This window comes from Somniosus microcephalus, chromosome 2 (genome assembly GCF_052327205.1).
Source record: "Somniosus microcephalus isolate GS21.2 chromosome 2, FLI_Smic_1.0, whole genome shotgun sequence".
In the NCBI taxonomy this organism is placed as follows: domain Eukaryota; kingdom Metazoa; phylum Chordata; class Chondrichthyes; order Squaliformes; family Somniosidae; genus Somniosus; species Somniosus microcephalus.
Window position 1 is genome coordinate 114325026 of NC_140988.1, and position 19943 is coordinate 114344968.

The 19943-nt window shown below is 39.4% G+C and overlaps 1 protein-coding gene across 2 annotated transcripts in view; it reads left to right on the plus strand.

The window, feature by feature from the left end:
- The window catches only part of tll1 (tolloid-like 1), a 414199-nt gene that overhangs the window by 280785 nt on the left and 113471 nt on the right, over window positions 1-19943 (plus strand). For both annotated transcript variants that reach the window (XM_085962033.1, XM_085962042.1), the window contains 2 exons: window positions 11002-11117; window positions 18522-18624. In XM_085962033.1, the coding sequence (XP_085818159.1) occupies window positions 11002-11117; window positions 18522-18624 (219 nt within the window). The remainder of the gene's footprint in view (window positions 1-11001; window positions 11118-18521; window positions 18625-19943) is intronic.

Consider the following 19943-nt stretch of genomic DNA (forward strand, 5'->3'; position numbering starts at 1 on the left):
GTTTTTAATCTTTTTTTTTTCCCCCCCCAGGAAATCACATGGTTTCGGGTGGGGTGGAGCATGTATATATTGTGATACACAAGGTATTGCAATTGTGTAGGACAGGCTCAAATGGACTAGAGGGCCTTTACCTGTCCGTCATTGTATGTTCGTATGCAGTTCATTATTTACAACCGATTTGGTGTTAAATTAGGTGGAAAATCCAATTTAAGTTCAGCATCCTTATTCTTGTTGGCTTCAGAAACATCCCATTTATAATACCGATTAACATTGTACCCTGTTTTGGATCATATTTCTATTCTTACTATGTATAACCATGAGACATGATTTAAACACTAATACAAGTATTATTAGGTGGCAATATGTTACACAGCCCATTGATTCAGCAGTTTCATTGTCCAATGTGGTACTGACCCATACATACTAGGAAGGCCCCAGGTTTAATTCCTAGTTGGTGCTAAATTAGCTGATGAAATTCTGACGAAAGGTCATCGACCTGAAACGTTAACTCTGTTTCTCTCTCCACAGATGCTGCCTGGCCTGCTGAGTATTTCCAGCATTTTCTGTTTTTATCACTGAGAATACCTGTCAGGAGTGGGAACCCTGACTGATTTTGTCTTTCATAACTCATTGATGCTGCCAGCGATGTAGTTTACCCACTGGCACCTTGGTTAGACAGGAGGTTGAATCTGGGACCTTCCAGGACCTTCAAAACCACATCTCAGTGCATCTCCCACAGAATCGTCAGGGAAGCTCTGAGGTTAGAATTTGGTACAATAACATTATGCACTACATGTAAGCAGGGTACATGCTCAGTGTGCCCGTACCACAACCAGAATTGTAAATTTGTCAGGATAACTTGTGAGGAACTTCAATGAGTAGTCTTGTGCGTGCACCATGATTCCAATGGCACCGTTGGTGGTCCAAATCTAGGCTGGAGTCTAACCTGGCCGATTTGGAAACCTCAGCAGGTCCACAATATCACAGGACCATTTCTATTGGAAATGTTCTGCAAAATAAATAGAGTAATGTAACAAGAAAATGCTGGAAATCTGGAATAAAAACAGAAAATGCTGGAAATACTCAGCAGGTCAGGCAGCATCTTTGGAGAGAGAAACAGAGTTAATGTTTCAGGTTGATGACCCTTCGTCAGAACATAGATTTGTTTCTCTGTATATTATCAATAGTGTAAACAAATCTGTGTTTTGCTTTAAAAGAACTAATAATTAAAAAAACAACAAAATAATAAATACTTAGGTTGAACATTTCCATTTTAGGAACACTGAAGTGTTATTTTCTCTAGTGAATATAACTCCCATCACTGACACGGAGTGATTTTATATGAATCAGCTTCAACATATCTGTCCTCAGGGTAATAAGGAATCCTTTTAGGTATTTGTGCAATTTCCTCTGACAGATGAACCTACTTAATACTATTACAAGGCAGCTGGTGTCACTAATTGAGCACTTCTACTCCTGAGCAATTTATGGGTACTATATGTAGAAAAAAAAGAATTGATACTTTAAAAAAAAATCATTCTTGGGATGTGGGTTTCTTGGGATGTGGGTATCTCTAGCAAGGTTGCCATTTATTGCCTATCCCTAGTTGCCTTTGAGAAGGTGGTGGTATGCTGCCTTCTTGAACCACTGCAATCCGTATGGTGAAGGTACTCCCACAGTGCTGTTAGGTAGGGAGTTCCAAGATTTTGATTCAGCGACGATGAAGGAACATGTGGGGATATGGCCATTTATCCTGGAGTATTTATGCTTAAAATATATCCTTTGATATTTATACACACGGTGTGAAGTGATACATTTTGGTAGGAAGAATGAGGGGGGAACAATATAAACAAAATGATACAATTTTAAAGGGGGCACAGGAACAGAGAGACCATGGGGTGTATGTACACAAGTTGAGAAGGCTGTTAAAAAGCATATGGGACACTTGGCTTTATAAATAGAGGCATAGAGTACAAAAACAAGGTTGTTATGCTAAACCCTTATAAAACACTGGCTGGGCCCCAGCTGGAATATTGTGTTCAATTCTGGGCATCACACATTAGGAAGGATGTTAAGGCCTTGGAGAGGGTGCAGAAGAGATTTACTAGAATGGTACCAGGGATGAGGGACTTCAATTATGTGAGGGGACTGAAGCAGCTGGGGTTGTTTTACTTAGAGCAGAGAAGGTTAAGAGATTTGGTAGAGGTGTTCAAAAACATCAACGGTTTTGATAGAGTAAATAAGGAGAAACTGTTTCCAGTGACAGAAGGGTCAGTAACCAAAGGACACAGATTTAAGGTGATTGGCAAAAGAACCAGAGGTGACATGAGGAAATATTTTTTCACAGCGTATTGTGATCTGGAATGCACTGCTTGAAAGGGTGGTGGAAGCAGATTCAATAGTAACATTCAAAAGAGAATTGGATAAATACTTGAAAGGAAAAAAATTACAGGGTTATGGGAAAAGAGCAGGGGAGTGGGACTAATTGAATAGCTCTACCAAAGAGCTGGCACAGGCACGATAGACTGAATGGCCTCCTTTTATGCTATATGTTTCCAAAATTCTATATTTCTTTTAAATTTAATCTTTTATCTCTTATTAAAAAAACATGCAGATCACCTTTAGTGGTCTGTGTTTGGTGAGAATAAATTTCACAATATCAGAATCCATACCACTTGAACACTTCCTTAATGACTGAGAATTTGATAAAATGTGGAGACTGGCTAGTTCAAGTTCAGGTACAGTGTAGAATTAATGTATTTTGAAATGACCACCCTATTGATTTTGTTCAAAGAGTAAACAAAAACTGTGCTCCCTGGAGGATATGCATTTTATTCTTCAGGTTTTGAGCATCACCTGAAACATTATTCTTGTGGAGTCCGAAGGAGCACTCCTGCTCCTCCCTGCCTCACAAAAATAATTTTAATACTTCCCTTCTCAAGTTTCTTCCCTTTGCCCGCCAGGTTTTACTAAGTGGAGTATCCATGGCACACGTTCTGTCAAGTAGACCGTTAAAATTGCCTTGGGCTCTTATGTATGTCATAGGACTCCAATTTGCATGGATTCAAAAGGCTTCTGCCTGATTCAGGCGGGCACCTCGGCCACCCATGCAAATTTCAGAGGCAATATGGTGGCTGGTGGGGGGGAAAAAGTGGGATTGGAGCAGTAAGTCCATTGCTGCGATTTTAAATCCACTACCACCGCTTTCCGTCAGGTGGAGGGAGTTAAAACCCTTATGCAATTGTGTTTCACCACTTTATATCAGGAGATATGTTAATATTACAGTACGTGCAATGTGCCCAAATTTACTTTTCAAACGATACTTATTTTAAGCATTCATTTAACATATCCAAAAATTAGAATGCTTACTATTCAGTAAAAAGCAGGAAAGTCAAGATGACATTTAAGATATTGAAATATTTTAATTAAAATTGCCGTAGCATTCAACTGAAGTGCAATTTCTTCAGTTTTGGTACAGGTATCTTTTATTATGGATGCTGTATAATAATTGTTATCAGAAGATTTCAGTCCTTAAAAGTGGAAGCATAAAGCCTTCTGGATTTGATTTCAGATCAGATCAAGGCAAGCTGCTTATAGCGATGAGACCTACATAGTGCTATTTGTAAGACAGGTGGCCTTGTTGAGGAAAAGGTCATAGCATTTCTCTTTCTTTATTTAAAAATGACCTTTTTAGCCGATTTGTGATGTATAAGTAATCCTCTAATCTCAGAACTCTTATGCAGCACTGGTACATAGTGTAACATTTTTCCTATATCTGTTCAAACTCATGCTGCATTTCACAGTTTGAAGGCATTTTAGACCTAATTGTAGACCTGCTTTCAGACTTGTTTTGACATTACACATGAGTATATTACATGACCTCAATCTACGCCAAAATGCTAAGCTGTGTTTCTCTTTTAGATGCTGGCCAAGCTGATGTGCATTTGTAGTTCTTTCTGATTTTAATTTTTAAAGAAGAAAAAACTTGCATTTATATATTGTTTTTCATGTCCTCAGGACATTCCAAAGCCCTTCACAGCCAATGAATTACTCTTGAAGTATAGTTACAGTTGTTTTGGAGGCAAATGCAGCAGCCAAATTTTGCACAGCAATGTCTCACCAACAGAAATAAAATAAAAGACCAGCTAATCTGTTTTGGTTAAAGGGTAAACATTGGCTAGTACAACTCCCTTGTTCTTTAAGTAGTGCTATTGGATCTTTTTCATTCACTCAAATAGGCAGATGGGAGCTTGGTTTAAGTTCCCATCCAAAGGGCAGCACCCTCTGGCAATGCAGCATTCTCTCCGTATCATATTGAAGTATCATCCTAGAATTATGTTCTTAAGTCCTAGAGTGGAGCCTGAATCCATGACATTCTGACTTCGAAGTAAGAGCACAATCACTGAACCGGACTGATAATTGCACTCAATACCATTTTTAATGTAGGTCTAGATGTGTAATAGTCCCTCTAGGTTGTGTTTAGCTTGTTTTAGCTGAGGTTTGTTAGCATGCATGTTCCCTCAGTAAACAGCCAATTAGCTGTACTGATCACAGCCAATTAGGAGTATTGAGGTACCGAGTGGTTTCTTACCATAAATCATGAGCCAATATTGGGAGATTTCTTTAGAGCAGGTTGAACCAAATAGTCCAGTTTTGAGAATGGATGCCTGGAAGTTTTGATCTGCCATTATTTGATTTGATACAAAAAATTTGTGCAGTTGAACCCCTTTCTCCTAAATGTACAACAATTTTTTTATTACTGCCCAGCCTCATTTGGTTTTAGACTGGCAGCCTACTTTAGAGGTTTTTCACTGGCAGCCAATAGTTCAAAGGACTTATTGTTCAGAAAGAAAATTTACAGGTGAAATGTATATCAATACTTACTTGCACAAGTTGGAGAAGTCTTGACATGTTGGTTGATACAAACTCACAACGTTCTGATCTCCTAAGCAAATTTTATGCTGGTGAGTGGAACTAAGGTAGTACATTGTAAATAGTCACCAGAGTTATGGCTTATCTGCTCCAAATGTTAACTGCCTCTGCCTTTTTTGTCCATTAATTCTACTCCATTCCAGCTGCCCTATATTTTGCCCTCTGAATGTAATGAATGAGGGAAGGAATAATTTTTGTTTGTACATTTATGTGCAAAGGCTTTAAACTAATAAGACGGGGGGGGGGGGGGGGGGCGGGATCTACAAGAAAAGAAACCAGGCTAAATCTAAACAAAACAGGAAAGGAGAGCATAGCAAAGACTAAATTAAGAGAGGATATGGATGGCCAGGGAATAAATAGTTATAGAACAGGAGTGCAAAAAGATGGTTAAAAATAAAGTGAGAGGAGCTGCTTTTAAAATGAATTAAACTGTCTGTACAGCAATACATGCAGTGTCCATAATAAAACAGGGGAACCAGATATTGTAGGGATTACTGAGACACGGATATAGAAAACTCAGGACTGGGAATTAAACATTGCAGGGTATAACATATTTAGAAAAGATAGAGAGGGAAAAGGGGGAGATGGAGTAGCTGTACTTATTAGGGATAACATAATGGCAGTAGAAAAAAGTGACGCAACTAGAATCCATGTGGATAAAGGTAAAAGGTAATAAAGGATCAATCACACTAATAGGGTAGTCTATAGACCACCTAATAGTGGAAGGGAGGTGGAGGAAGAAATATGCAAACAATTTAGGGAAGTGAGTAAAAAACATAGAATAATAATCATGGGGGATTTCAACTACCCCGATATTAATTGGCCAGAAGAGGTAGGTAAAGGGGATAAGGGAATGGAGTTCCTACAATGTGTACAGGACTCCTTTCTAACCCAATATGTAAGAAGCCCACCAAGGGAGGATTCACTACTGGATCTAGTAATGGGGAATGAACCAGAGCAGATAAGAGAAGTAAAAGTAGGGGAACATCTAGGCAATAGTGACCATAATATAATATGCTTTCAGATAATAATTGAGAAGGACATAAGTATGACGAAGTCCAGGGTAACAGATTGGAGAAAAGCTGATTTTATGGGGCTGAGAATAGAACTTGGGAAAATAAAATGGAAAACAATATTGGAAAATAATGATGCAGAATAGCAATGGGAAATATTTAAAATGGTGTTCAACAGAGTCCATAAAAATATATTCCACTAAAAAACAAAAACAAGAACAAGATAAACACTAATGAGACACCATGGATGAATAAAAATATAAGGGGAAAAATTGAAGGTAAAGAAAGAGGCATACACTATGCATATGGACAGCAACGGAGAGCATGACAAGTGAGAATACAAAGAGATTAGGAGAGAATTTAAAAAAAATTAGGAAGGCAAAGATGAACTATGAAATTAAATTATCAAGGAACATAAAACATTCTACAGGCACATAAATTAAAAAAAAGGAAAGTCGGGATGAGAATAGGGCCACTAAGGGATGGACAGGATAAAATCATAAGCAGCGATAGAGGAATGGCAGAAATATTAAATAATTATTTTGCATCAGTATTTACCAGGGAGACAGATCAGGTGGACATGACATCAGATAATGAGTTTAGAAATTAAATAACTGCATTTAAAATAAAGAGGAGAAATATTAAATAAACTAATCAAACTCAAAGAGGATATAACCCCTGGTCCAGACAGATTACATCTGTGCATTTTAAAAGAATCTAGGGAAGAGATAACAGACAACTAATACACATTTAATAATTCATTAGAAAAAGGTGTAGTGCTAGAGGACTATATTTAAGAAGGGAGGTAGAACGTGTCCAGGAACTATAGACTAGTCAACTTAACATTGGTGGTAGGAAAAATAATGGAATCCCTACAAAAGGAGAAAATAGAAGAACATCTAGAAACCAAAAATATAATAATGAATAGTCAGCATGGATTTCAAAAAGGAAAGACTTGCTGGACTAACCTGATTGAATTTTTTGAAGAGGTAACAGAGAGAGTAGACAAGGGTAATGTAGTAGATGTAATTTAGCTAAATTTTCAAAAGGCCTTCAATAAGGTACCACATAATATGACTGATGAATAAGGTTAGTGAATGTGGAGTCAGGGGACAAGTAGCAGAATAGATAGCTAGCTGACTTCAAGACAGAAAGCAGAGAGTAGGGGTAAATGATATTTATTCAGAGTGGCAGACGATGGGAAGTGGTGTTCCACAAGGATCAGTGCTGGAACCAATGTTGTTCACAATTTATATTAACGATTTAGACTTTTGGAATCAAAAACACAATTTCTAAATTTGCGGATGACACCAAATTGGGCCGGGGGATAGTCAATACTGAGGAGGACTGCAATAAATTACAAGAAGACAATAATAAACTTGCAGAACAGGCACACTTGGAGTACTGCGTACAGCTCTGGTTGCCTTATTATAAAACGGATATAGAGGCGCTGGAGAGGGTGCAGAGATGATTTACAAGGATGATACCAGAAATGCAAGTGTCAACCTATCAGGAAAGGATGAACAAGCTGGGTCTTTTTTCTCTTGAAAGGTCACCTAATAGAGGTCTTTAAAATTATGAAAGGTTTTGATAGAGTAGATACAGAGACAGTGTTTCCACTTGTGGGGAAGAGCAAAACTAGAGGCCATCAATATAAGATAGTCACCAAGAGAGTGGTGAGAATGTAGAACTTGCTACCACAGGGCATGGTTGAAGCGTATGGTACAGATGCTTTTAAGGGGAGGCTAGATAAGCATATGAGGAAGAAGGGAATAGAGGGTTATACTGATAGAGTTAGGTGAGGAAAGACGGGAGGAAGCTCGAATGGAGCATAAACGCCTGGTTGGGCCGAATGGCCTAATTCTGTGCTGTTTATCCTATGTAAAGTGACATATGCTGGCGTGCACAAACCAGAAACATATAATTAGGCCAATAGAGACAGCAGTGTAAACGAGAGATTTACTCGATTCATCCATGTTATAAGAGAATTTGAATCTGACAACCAAATATGGTTTGTAACGTAATCCTTTTATTGTGTTCGACCAGGTCTTTGACACATGCAATGTCTCTAAGCAGTCAAGTCTTTGACACATGCAATCTCTCTAAGCAGTCAAGTCTTTGACACACGCAATCTCTCTAAGCAGTCAAGTCTTTGACACACGCAATGTCTCTAAGCAATAGACATAGAGAAATAAACACAATTACCCCATTTTTCCTCTGGGTAGAGATGTAACCTTCATCGATCCTTTTGATCCTGACTGTCTCTTCAAATTGTTAAGGAAAGCTCAAGATTTTTATAGGGCACTAGTCATGCACACTTTCCATGCTGATTAATTATGGTATGACGAGTGTTATTGTGAACAAGACCCCTAGAAATTAGGTAGTTCCTACAAAATTTCCAGATGCTAACTTGTTTATTGTCTTGACCCATTGTCCATTTCCTTATCTCAAGACTATTTTGGCTATCTTGTTTCACAATGTGGCGGTAAAAAGAACTCAAAGACACGATTCACACATCCTGCACTTTCAGCAGAAGCTAAACAGCACAGTCAGCTAAATTGTACCCTGATGCATTAAACCGTAAAGCATCCTGGGAATTATCAACTTTAACCATTTCATTATTTCTAGCTACAGTACAAATTCACAAGTCATTTATAAGTAAAAAGAAAGCAAAAAACCATAATCATATGTGATTAAACCAGATCCTAATCCCACGTATATATGTATACATGACTACAATGTCGACTCACATGCTGAGTGTGGAATAACCCAAAGAAACTCGGAATGTAAACTATGCAGAGTAAATATTCTGTCTGCATGTGGAGATTGAAATCCTCAGCAAAAATTTTTTTTTCTTGTTGGTAGATAACCAAGCTATTGTCAATGATTGATTAATTTAAATTACATTAATGGCAGATTGTAGTAACTACTGGTGAGAAATGGATTAACATGCTCTACAAAACAGGCCAGAGGATCGATCATCTACTCTCTTTGGCTATAGCAGCAAAGGTTTTATGCAGGATCAGGGCTGTTTTTGCTATCCACTGTGCAGTGGATGACAGATTGGGTTCAGCAGGTTATGACTGACACAGATGAACCTGGTGGTGTGATTATTAGGAGAACATTGAATTATATCAGCTGAGACAACATTTTTAAATCTGTCTTTAGTCTCTTGTAATATCAAACAATTTTGTACTCTGTACTTTCTTGCCAAATGCGGTATGATTTGTTGTATAGTTGGTTCTTTTCTCCCTTTTTGTACACACTTCTTTAGCTCAGATCATGGAGGACTGACTTTTGTGCACCAGCTCTCCGCAGTTACATTGCCATGACCAGCTCCCTCGGCCTGATGGCAAATCATAGGTCCAGATTTTAGTGGGTCTTTGATGTCATGGAGATAAGGGAGCTGGGTTTGTTAAACCATGGAGTGCAGCCAACAGAGGAAGGAAGACTGAATCCTCATCAGCTACACTGACATAGTGTAAAAGCACATTTGTTGAGTACTGCATTCTGCTAATTGGAATATATAGATGACTTAAGTTAATTAGATTTGTTATGCCCTCCCACACATGTACACGCAATTGGCATTGTAATGATTTTGGTCAACCTGCAATTCATACCACATTAAGCTTGAATTTGGGAACAAAACAACCTGTGCAGACCACCCTTTTATAATGGTGTTCCTCAAATTCTTTTGAAACTTGTTATATATGAGGAGTACAGCCAAGCATTCAAAGAGTTAACCCATTTTTTTAAGCATTCAAATGAATAAAGTTATCACAGTAGATCTAATTGCAATACTGACAGCTCAGAACTGTCTTGCATGTTTTCATTTTGCTGTGTCGTTTGTCATCTTCAATTTGTGGTGAATTATATTCTCCGAGGTTTTAACAGCTGCAATTTCCTGCTGACAAACAGGTGATAACTGAAAAACACATTATTATTCATTATGCTGTGACAAAAATGCTAATCTTATGTGGAAATCATTCAAGACACTTCAGGAAAAACTGAATATTTTAAATAGTTCATGAGGTGAAATTTATGTAGATTGAAGGTCACCAACATTAGCTTACTGCTGTGACGGGTCTAATTTACTTGAACATTAATTGTAGGAAGTGGCAGCAGTTGATACCAATCAAACCCAGTGGTAGAGTAGAATTAATCAATCTCCCACTAGCTAGTGAAATGATTGGCAGCTCAAACTATGGCTCTACAGATATGTGTCTCTTATTCCACTGTGTTTTAGACCAATGCAGCCAATACATTGCTTCTTGCATAATTCTACCTGTTGTGGATATCAAGTTCTGTTTTCATAGTAAAATAGTAACAATTTTGGTGTGTTTTGGTTCACTTTTGTTTTACAGTTGGTGTTTTTTTCTCTTGTTTATAAGTAATTGGCTATGTTTGAGGGTATTGCCAGGCTTTCCAAGAGTTCTGCCCAAAGCACCTGCAATAGGCCCAGCATGTTTTCTGAGAAGTCGTAGATCTCCTTCTAGACTGATTTAAGGCCCCAGGAGGAAAGGAAGCAAAGGTAATCGATCCCCCTAGGATTAATTACCAGAACAAAGTTGTCCCTCTGTTCCCCGCAGGGAATGAAAATAAATATTTGCTCCATTTTATTCCGCCCAATTCAGGCCTCTCAATCCCTGTCAAAGCGGCATGATGTCATTCTGAGATCTGCCTCTTCAGTGGGGTGGGTATCTCTTGCACCGTAACAGGTGCAGTGATTAATCCAAATATTTGCCTGGGACCAATTTTACTCCTCTGACCCCATATGAGATCAACTAACAAAACAGAGCAGGGGTCAAAATTAGGAAGACCTTCACCGTAGGAGTGCAGAGCCTAACATAGTTGGAGCAGGTACTGCCTTGCTCATTTTATTATATATAAGAGTTGCAGAAAGTAAAATTTCAGATTTTAACAAATTATTATTTAGTATGGTTCAGGATCTTGATATGATTGTGTTTCTGTTTAGAATCAATATTTTACTTTGGCAGTTGGAATTGGACAGGCAGTTAACAAAAGTCATATTAAATCTTCTTGCTTTCCTCTGCAGCTTGTGGAGAAACTCTTCAAGATTCAACCAGTAATTTCTCATCCCCAGGATTTCCTAATGGATACCCCTCATACACACATTGTGTTTGGAGAATCTCAGTTACACCTGGTGAAAAGGTATATTGGAATAGCCTCTGGTTGTCCTATTCCTACAGTATATCTATAGATATTGCCTGCACTACTTTATTTTAAAGGCCTGTCTTGGTAATTATTTAATCAATGTAAATAACAAGACTTGTATGTTAGAGGACACACTGTAATAGTGATTGTTTTGGTGCATGACGAAAACAGTTATTGGTGTGGTTATAAACTCAGATATAGGCACACTTTGTAGGTCATCGCGTTTAGGTCATGAATTCATATACATGAAACAATATTATATGCTGCAATATACAATGAACATCTCCTCACTGAGATGAGACACAAGAGAAACAATTAAATATTTAAAGCCAACAACAAATTGCATTTATATAGTGCCTTTAACATAGTAAAATGTCCCAAGGCACTTACCGTGATGAATGTGCATACCTGGGGCCTTGTGGTGCTTTGATACCCAAACACATAATACCCTGTTGTCTTCTAGTAATCTGAAACATTTCATGTTCAGGATCTGAGTGCTTCCATCCTTGGTGCTATCTTGCATCAGACATGACTTCAGACCTGACTTCACAGTAAAAGATAACCTGTTACCATTTTGATCAAAAACTTTAGGCTCAAATGCTTTGGACTACTAAGAAAATGAAACATTCAGCAATTTTCACATTCTTTTATCCAGCCCAGAAAAGTAATTTAAGAAAGCCTACAAGATTTTTATTGTCAAACTTCTAGAAGATAAATTAATTGAACAGTGGGGTGCAAATTGGTATGCATTGAACCCGTTTATTGGGTGTTAAATGGATGCAATACTGACAAATTTAGCAGAGGAATGGCCCATGCCCAATCTGCACTTGCGTTTGAGCCACTGCTAAATTTGTCGCGCCCACTTTTTAGACGTCCCGGAGGGTTACCCAAAGCAGCCCTTAGGCCCCTTACATATGTTAATCAGAGGCCTAACGCCTGTTGCAGGACTATCTCTGGAAGATTTGTTTATAATGAGCAGAGCAGGTGTTGGGCCTGCCCTGCTCCGAATTCTTCAGCGGCCCCTGCCATCCCAAGTTTTAAAAAAAATGTAAATTAAAAAAAAAAAATCCTTCTTATGGATCCAGGAGGAACAGGATTGCTTCCCTGACTCCACAGTCATTGCAATTGGACTCCCACCCTCACCCTACCTCAGTTACACAACTCCAACCCGCCTCCTGGGACTTACCGTTGCCAGGGAGGCAAGCAGCCTGACATTCCGCATCTTCAATGTGTGAACTGCCTGTAAAGGCTCAGGCCTGGAAATGGACCCAGATGAATTTCTACCCCATTGAATTTTGCTCAGTCATGTACACACACTAATAATATTTGTATTATGGAATCTGTGTTTAAAGTGTGGCATTTATTGTGTCAGGAAACTTACTTTAGTGATTCTAGAAATATATACTGTGGTATGAGTAAGCGCTGAAAGACTCGAGCTTTGAAGCTTAATTCCTGTATAACCAATAATTGGATAATGTGGCTGATCCAAACGCAGTGCTTTACGGCCTTCCATACCTTTCAGTTTTGTGCTGCAAAGGAGAAAACTGCAAACTGCAGCATATGGACTATGCTTCATGATTTATAGAGTTTTTTATGCTTAATACTTGTCTTGTGTATCAAGGCATTTTGAAACTAGATTTTTGTTTATTGTCTGAATGGGTAGAAAATCTAGCCCTGCCACTAAGTCAATTAGAAAAACAATAGAGAAAAACCACATTTAACAAGTTTTTGCCCATTTTTAACCTTTCAAGCTGTTGGGTAGATGTTCAAGCACTTGCAGGTATTGAGGTACCGCCTTCAAATCAATTGAAATCAATTTTAAGTGGGTTATTGCAAGCATTAAAATACCATGTTGGAACACCTAGGCAAAGATTGCTGTAAGCACACCACTAAGCACTGACATTTTGACACTAATCTATGGTGCTGCCATCATACTATATTGTGGGACATTTTGTTCTTTAGTTGTAGATTATGTTAGCACTTGGGAAATGTGTTATTATTTGTTAACCATTTTGCTCCTGGATATATAGACAATAGGTACAAACTTTCTATGCTCAGGCAGAGAGAGATCATTCTAATCTGAGTTACCTTCATCAATGGAAAGAGAACAAAAGAAAGGAAATACAGGGAGCCGACCAATAGTTGTGTCAACCTGCCCACCGCAGCTGTATTAGTGGTTTATCCAATTCTTTAAGTGTAGCTATCCAAGTCAATCTGGTGGTCAAACTGGTAGATTGTTTGTATCATGGTTAGTGCTGATGAGTTTGTAAAAGGGGAGTCTCCCTTTGAAAAAAGAGGTATCAGCAGAAGTTAAATAAAGGTCTGTATATATTTCAAAAGATATAGCGTATGACCAGCACAGGATTACAAGAGGTAGTTCAATCTCTGGTTTCAGATAACAAACAAACTATCTGAAGTTTGTTCTTCTGGTTTATTGTGTCACCTGAATCCATTCATTGAATTACACTCTTGTAATCCATTTCACCCATCCAGTATTTTCTAATTTCCATGTTCTTTCTTCCTCTTTGATTTTTTTTAAACCAGTAATCATCTTTGTTTTGATTTTTCTCTGCTTGCATTTCCTATAGCTCTCCGTATGTTAAGTAGCCCTTTCATTGGCCTGGAATTTTCAATAGTAATAGCGGTGAGTCTGTCAGTGTTCGCCGTTATTAGGTAAAACTGACAGCAACTTCTGGCGTCCGCATAAGCGCAGTTAACTTCGGAAATACAGAAGTTGCTGTCAAGAGATACCCTGCTCCTCCACAGGGTGTGCTGTTGCAGGCTTCGCAGATAGAATCAACATAGAAATCACTGATTTGGCGTGAACTTAAACTAATTACCCACTATTCTCGCTATAAAGACCGATGAAAACTTGAGCCTTGTTCAATCAGGAGTAACTGAGTTTTTAACAGCATACTCAGTCATAATTACTGCTGAGCAACTTTTCTGGCCCTGAAAAATTTATTTTACAAGAAGAACATGTAAATGTTGCAGATTTAAAAAAAAGAATTTAATATAAAAAGCGGGGATTTATAGACCGGTAAGCCTGACATCGGTAGTGGGGAAAATGCTAGAGTCTATTATAAAAGATGTAATAGCAGAGCACTTGGAAAGCAGTGACAGGATCGGACAAAGTCAACACGGATTTACAAAAGGTAAATCATGCTTGACTAATCTACTGGAATTTTTTGAGGATATAACTGGTAAAATAGATAAGGGAGAACCAGTGGATGTGGTGTATTTGGACTTTCAGAAGGCTTTCGATAAGGTCCCACATAAGACATTAGCATGCAAAATTAAGGCACATGGGATTGGGGGCAAGGTATTGACTTGGATAGAGAACTGGTTGGCGGACAGAAAGCAAAGAGTTGGAATAAACGGGTCATTTTCCGAGTGGCAGGCAGTGACTAGTGGGGTACCGCAAGGATCGGTCCTAGGACCCCAGCTGTTCACAATATATATTAATGATCTGGACGAGGGAATTGGATGTAATATCTCCAAATTTGCAGATGACACAAAGCTGGGCGGGAGGGTAAGCTGCGAGGAGGATGTCGGGAAACTCCAGTACGATTTGGACAGGTTGGGTGATTGGGCAGAAACATGGCAAATGCACTATAATGTGGATAAATGTGAGGTTATCCACTTTGGTGGCAAAAACAGGAAGGCAGATTATTATTTGAATGGCAATAGATTGGGAGAAGGGGAAGTGCAAAGAGACCTGGGTGTCCTTGTGCACCAGTCGCTGAAGGTAAGCATGCAGGTGCAGCAGGCGGTTAAGAAGGCAAATGGTATGTTGGCCTTCGTAGCAAGAGGGTTCGAGTACAGGAACAAGGATGTCTTGCTACAGTTGTACAGGGCCTTGGTGAGACCGCACCTTGAGTATTGTGTGCAGTTTTGGTCACCTTACCTGAGGAAGGACGTTCTTGCAATGGAGGGAGTGCAGCAAAGATTCACCAGGCTGATACCTGGGATGGCAGGAATGACGTATGAGGAGAGAGTGTGTCGATTGGGCTTATACTCACTGGAGTTTAGAAGATTGAGAGGGGATCTCATCGAAACCTATAAAATTCTGTCAGGTCTGGACAGACTAGATGCAGGAAGGATGTTTCTGATGGCCGGGGAGTCCAGAACCAGGGGTCATAGCCTAAGGATAAAGGGGTAAGCCATTTAGGACTGAAATGAGGAGGAATTTCTTCACCCAGAGAGTGGTGAACCTGTGGAATTCTCTGCCACAGAGGGCGGTGGAGGCTAGTTCATTAAATATATTCAAGAAAGAGTTGGATATATTTCTTGAGGCTAAAGGGATCAAGGGATATGGGGAAAAGGCAGGGACAGGGTACTGAATTTGGATGATCAGCCATGATCTCATTGAATGGCGGAGCAGGCTCGAAAGGCCGAATGGCCTACTCCTGCTCCTATCTTCTATGTTTCTATATAACTCTTTAAAAGTTGGTGTTTTGCTATTTAAATTTCTCCATTAATCCCATATGTATGTCCCAATCTTTATTTCACTTTCTGTACAATGATTTAAATGTAATTCATATTTCCTGCTTTTTACTTCCTGCTTTGCTATCTGTGAGGATTCTTCAATCTGATTGGTTGATCAACCTGCCTGCTGCCTGCCTTGTTCATAAACCCAATAAATCCACTGTAGATGGCGCCAAATTCAAAATGACATCGGAAAAGAGGAAGTTTGTGCTCCAGAGCCTACTGAAACCTAGTGGACAGCTTTATTCGACGTGAATGGCGAGCGCCGTTCCTTCGATGCTGACTGCAAAATCCAGGCCATTGTGTTTCCTATTTCTTCTATCTATCTTTGTGTTTTTGCACTCACTTTGTCTCCTGCTCTGTTTAGCATTTACCATTAACGTCACTGCAAAACTGAAACGACAGAAGTTTCTGAGATTTTTGGAGAGTCTGTGACAATTTTGAAAGTGTGCAACAAATAGTGGGCTGAATCTCTAAATGAAAACATATTTTGTCCTTTTTTTTAACTCATACCTGGGTTCTCATCAGAATTCTCATTAAATGCAGAAATCCCTTTATATCTGCAAATGCTGCAATTTGAGACAACAAACAGTATTGGAATACTTATAGATGAATAGAAAGATTAAAGAGATTTAATTATTTATAGATAGAAAATGTTATCTTTAGTAGACTCTTAGAAGCAAACATTGCTGCAATAATTAAGATTTATTTTGAAAATGATGCAGTATCCCACCGAGGATAAATACTGGAAATAAATCCAATTTATTTTGAAGCTCTAAATCATACCTGCAGCCTGACTGCTTGAAGCCCAGAACCCTAACTGTGAGGCTATGAGATTAACTTATGATTAGAACTGCATTATAGAAAGATTAAATTTCTGTTACAACTGTTTCCCCAATAATTTATGATCAGTTACTAAAGGATTAATGTTGGGGCAGGGGATACGGCTTGGATCGTCATTCTGTGACAAATCCTGTAGATTTTTACCCTCGCTGCGTGCAGGGCGATTTTCTGCCCGATATCACCCTTTTACATAAGAAGTCCTGGAGCCAGTAAAAATACTAGTTTCTGAGTGGATCTGAATGATATCAGTTACTGCAGCAAATCAATTGCCTGACTCAATGTTAACAGTACTACAACTTGAAATTACTTTTTCAACATGTTCGAAGGAAAAGACAATAATTCATAAAAGATGACCTGAATTTAGTAAAGCGTTGGGGCAAAAATCCATGGTTTAGAGTTCCATACCCAAATATGATTGAATTTTGACTTTTCCTGTACCTCTTGGGTGAGTTTGTTTTGCCAAGTTAAAGGTGCTACATAGGTGTAGGTTGTTGATTGTATATTAGATAAAAGGGAGAGGGGGACAAGACTAAGCTGATTCCACGGAAGCACAAATCTAATTGACTAATTACAAAGTAGCAGTAATATTGATGTCTATTACAGTGACTGCCCCTTCTTCCAACTGAAGGATAAGGCATGACACCAAGAAATCCATGTCTGTGTGTACATGGAGAGAGATCTGAGTTCTAAATAAATATGACCACTGAAAATGTTACATTTCCACATTGTCTTAATTGACACAAACTTTGTCAGAGTTGTAAGCTCCGCTCTTAATTAATGAAGAATTGAAAATAAAGAAATATGAAAACACTTTACATAGTGATTTTAAGATGAAGATAACCTAGCATTGTAAAGTGGCTTCACTTGAATATCTCCTGTAAATATCTTGTCTTGCAACTTTCCTCAAGAGGTCTACCTTAAAATAACTTGAGGGTTTCTCTTGAAAACAGGCTGCTCCTTTCACACAGTCAAGCAATGAAATCGACACCCCCCAGGTGACATCAGCCAGAGGGATCCCCTTTGGACTGCATCCACTTTCTGTCTTTGGCGCCGGTGTGATTGATCATCTTTCAGACTGGAAAATGAGCTCTCTCCGTCCTTCCTCACCTTCAGCCTGCAACAAGTTTTGCTTCATTGGGGAAGTGAACCAAGAACTCGCAATGCTCTTCTGAGGGGCGCTTAAACTGTTATCAGTTTAATATGAACGTTCTGAAGGAGAGACACAGCGGGGTAAATTGTCAACTTGCCACCTGGGCATAAAGATGGCGAGCCAGATTGGTTGCAAATTGTAGAAACTGCCCAATTTTTAATTTCCATTGATGGGGCATTTTCAGGTGGTCAATCCGCAATGCCAGTTTAATGCCTGGGCAGCAAGTTCAAAATCCAATCCAGTGTTTGCTGTCATTGAAGAACTGTCACTTTTGATTAAGTAAATGCTGCTTTGATGACGAGGACAGTAACTCCTGCTGCCTGGATCTCCCAAGATGTGCATCTGGCACAATTTAGCATTACCCTGCACAAACACATGGGAACATCACAAGCCTCTTGTTATTTTTGCTGTGACCTTTTGAGGCTAAAATAGTAATACTATAATTCACTGCAGCTTTCCAGATAAACATTCTGAGGTTTAGTCTTGATAATTTATGGGGCTTTCTGTGTAAACATTGTGGAGTTTAGTCAAGCCCAGCAACTGCAAACAAAACTAGCAATAGGAAGTGGAATATTGTCCTTTAGATGAATTCAAGGTATGATTGTGATTACATCATTAGCATGTCAACCTTTCAGCTAATTAGAGTTTCTGGGAATCTTTTCCCGTGGTGCCTAAATTGTGCAGATCGCCACAGTATCCAGTTTACCTGACCTTTCTTGTATCTGCTCTTCAATATTGCTATTTTCTGGTGATGCTGATTTCTTTATATTTACAAATGGGCACCTGATTTCAAGAAATGTAAAAGATTACTGAGATAAGTACAGGCAGGAATTTAGAAAATACCCAACATGCCGTATAAATCATGCAGTTTCCAAATTTGGGAGGGAGATTTTCATGACTTCTATTCGCTTCTGTTGCAGATTGTTTTGAATTTTACAACCATGGATCTTTTCAAGAGCCGCCTGTGCTGGTATGACTACATAGAAGTACGCGATGGCTATTGGAGAAAGGCGCCACTTCTTGGTATTGAACTTTGTTCAATTAGGACGCTTAGCTGTGCCACTGAATTTGAGGTTTTAACAACAGCTTTTTCCCCATAAGAATGGAATTTAAGGGAGAATGTCACAGTAGAAGAAAGCAATTTTATGTACGACACCCCGCCCACCCCCCCAGGAAGATTGCAAAAATCGTTTTACAGTTATTAAATATAGTTCTTTACCACTCTCTCTTCACTTGTTCTTGGAGTGTGGGTGATGCTGTCCATCTTCAGTTACCCTGAGAAGGTGGTGGTGGGCGTTCTTGAAGCAATTGTTTGAAACTAAATGGCTTTCTAGGCCAGTTCGGAGGGGGTTAAGAATCCATTATTTAATATGCATCCCAGCTACATGTGGGCCAGACCAGGCAGGTGTAGCAAGTTCCCTTCCCAAAAAGGCATTAGTGAACCAGTTGGGTTTTTACAACGATCTGGCAGTTTTCATGGTCACATTTTATGCTGCTAGCTCACAGATTACTACTTGTATTGAATTGAATTTCACAATTTGTTATGCTGGGACTTAAATGTAGTTGGGACTTCTGAGTTGCTTGACATGTATCATAACCTTTGAGAGAACATTTCCCAGCCAGTTTGACGTTTTACTTTAACTGCTAGAGTCATGGGGATGATTTTAACTCCTCCGCCCCAACCTCCTCCTTGCTGCGTGGGAATGGTGCATGGGAGAGGTTAAATTTGAGCGACTGGACCTACTGACTTTCCAGGTGGCTGAGGCTCCTGCTGCATTAATACTTGAGCATTGGCGTCGATGACGTCAATCGGACACCAATGAGATCTTAACTGCTGATAGCGGCAGTGACACCCAGTGTAGGATCCATCCAGGGAAAACTGGCAGGAGGCTGGATTGTGGCCTGAAGAGGCCTAGATGAAGTACAATTTTTTAAATGTTTTGAAGGTTTTGTAATGGGCAAGGAGGAGCAGGAGTGATCCTCTGGGTCCCACTGGGAAACAAACCTTGGGTCTCTCCTGCCCTAAGCTTCCGTCTCCTTCTCGCTTGCTTCAGGACACCCAACCAAAGCATTTGCCTGATGCCAGGGATCCCCAGCGGCAGCCTCCTGTTGTGGGAAATCCCATTTCTGTCCACCAGCCACCTATCTTATCATTCCAGCTGGGATTGGGCGAGATTCTGTGCCGCAACATAGTAATGAGGCCCGGCAATTAAAATTGGCCTCGCATCATTCTCGCCTTCCGGGTCTGCTGTACACTTTGGGCCCTTGTCCCGCAGGCAACAATACTGCCCTGAATTAAAATTGACTCCATAGACTTGCCCTCTATGTAGTTGTCTCTTTAG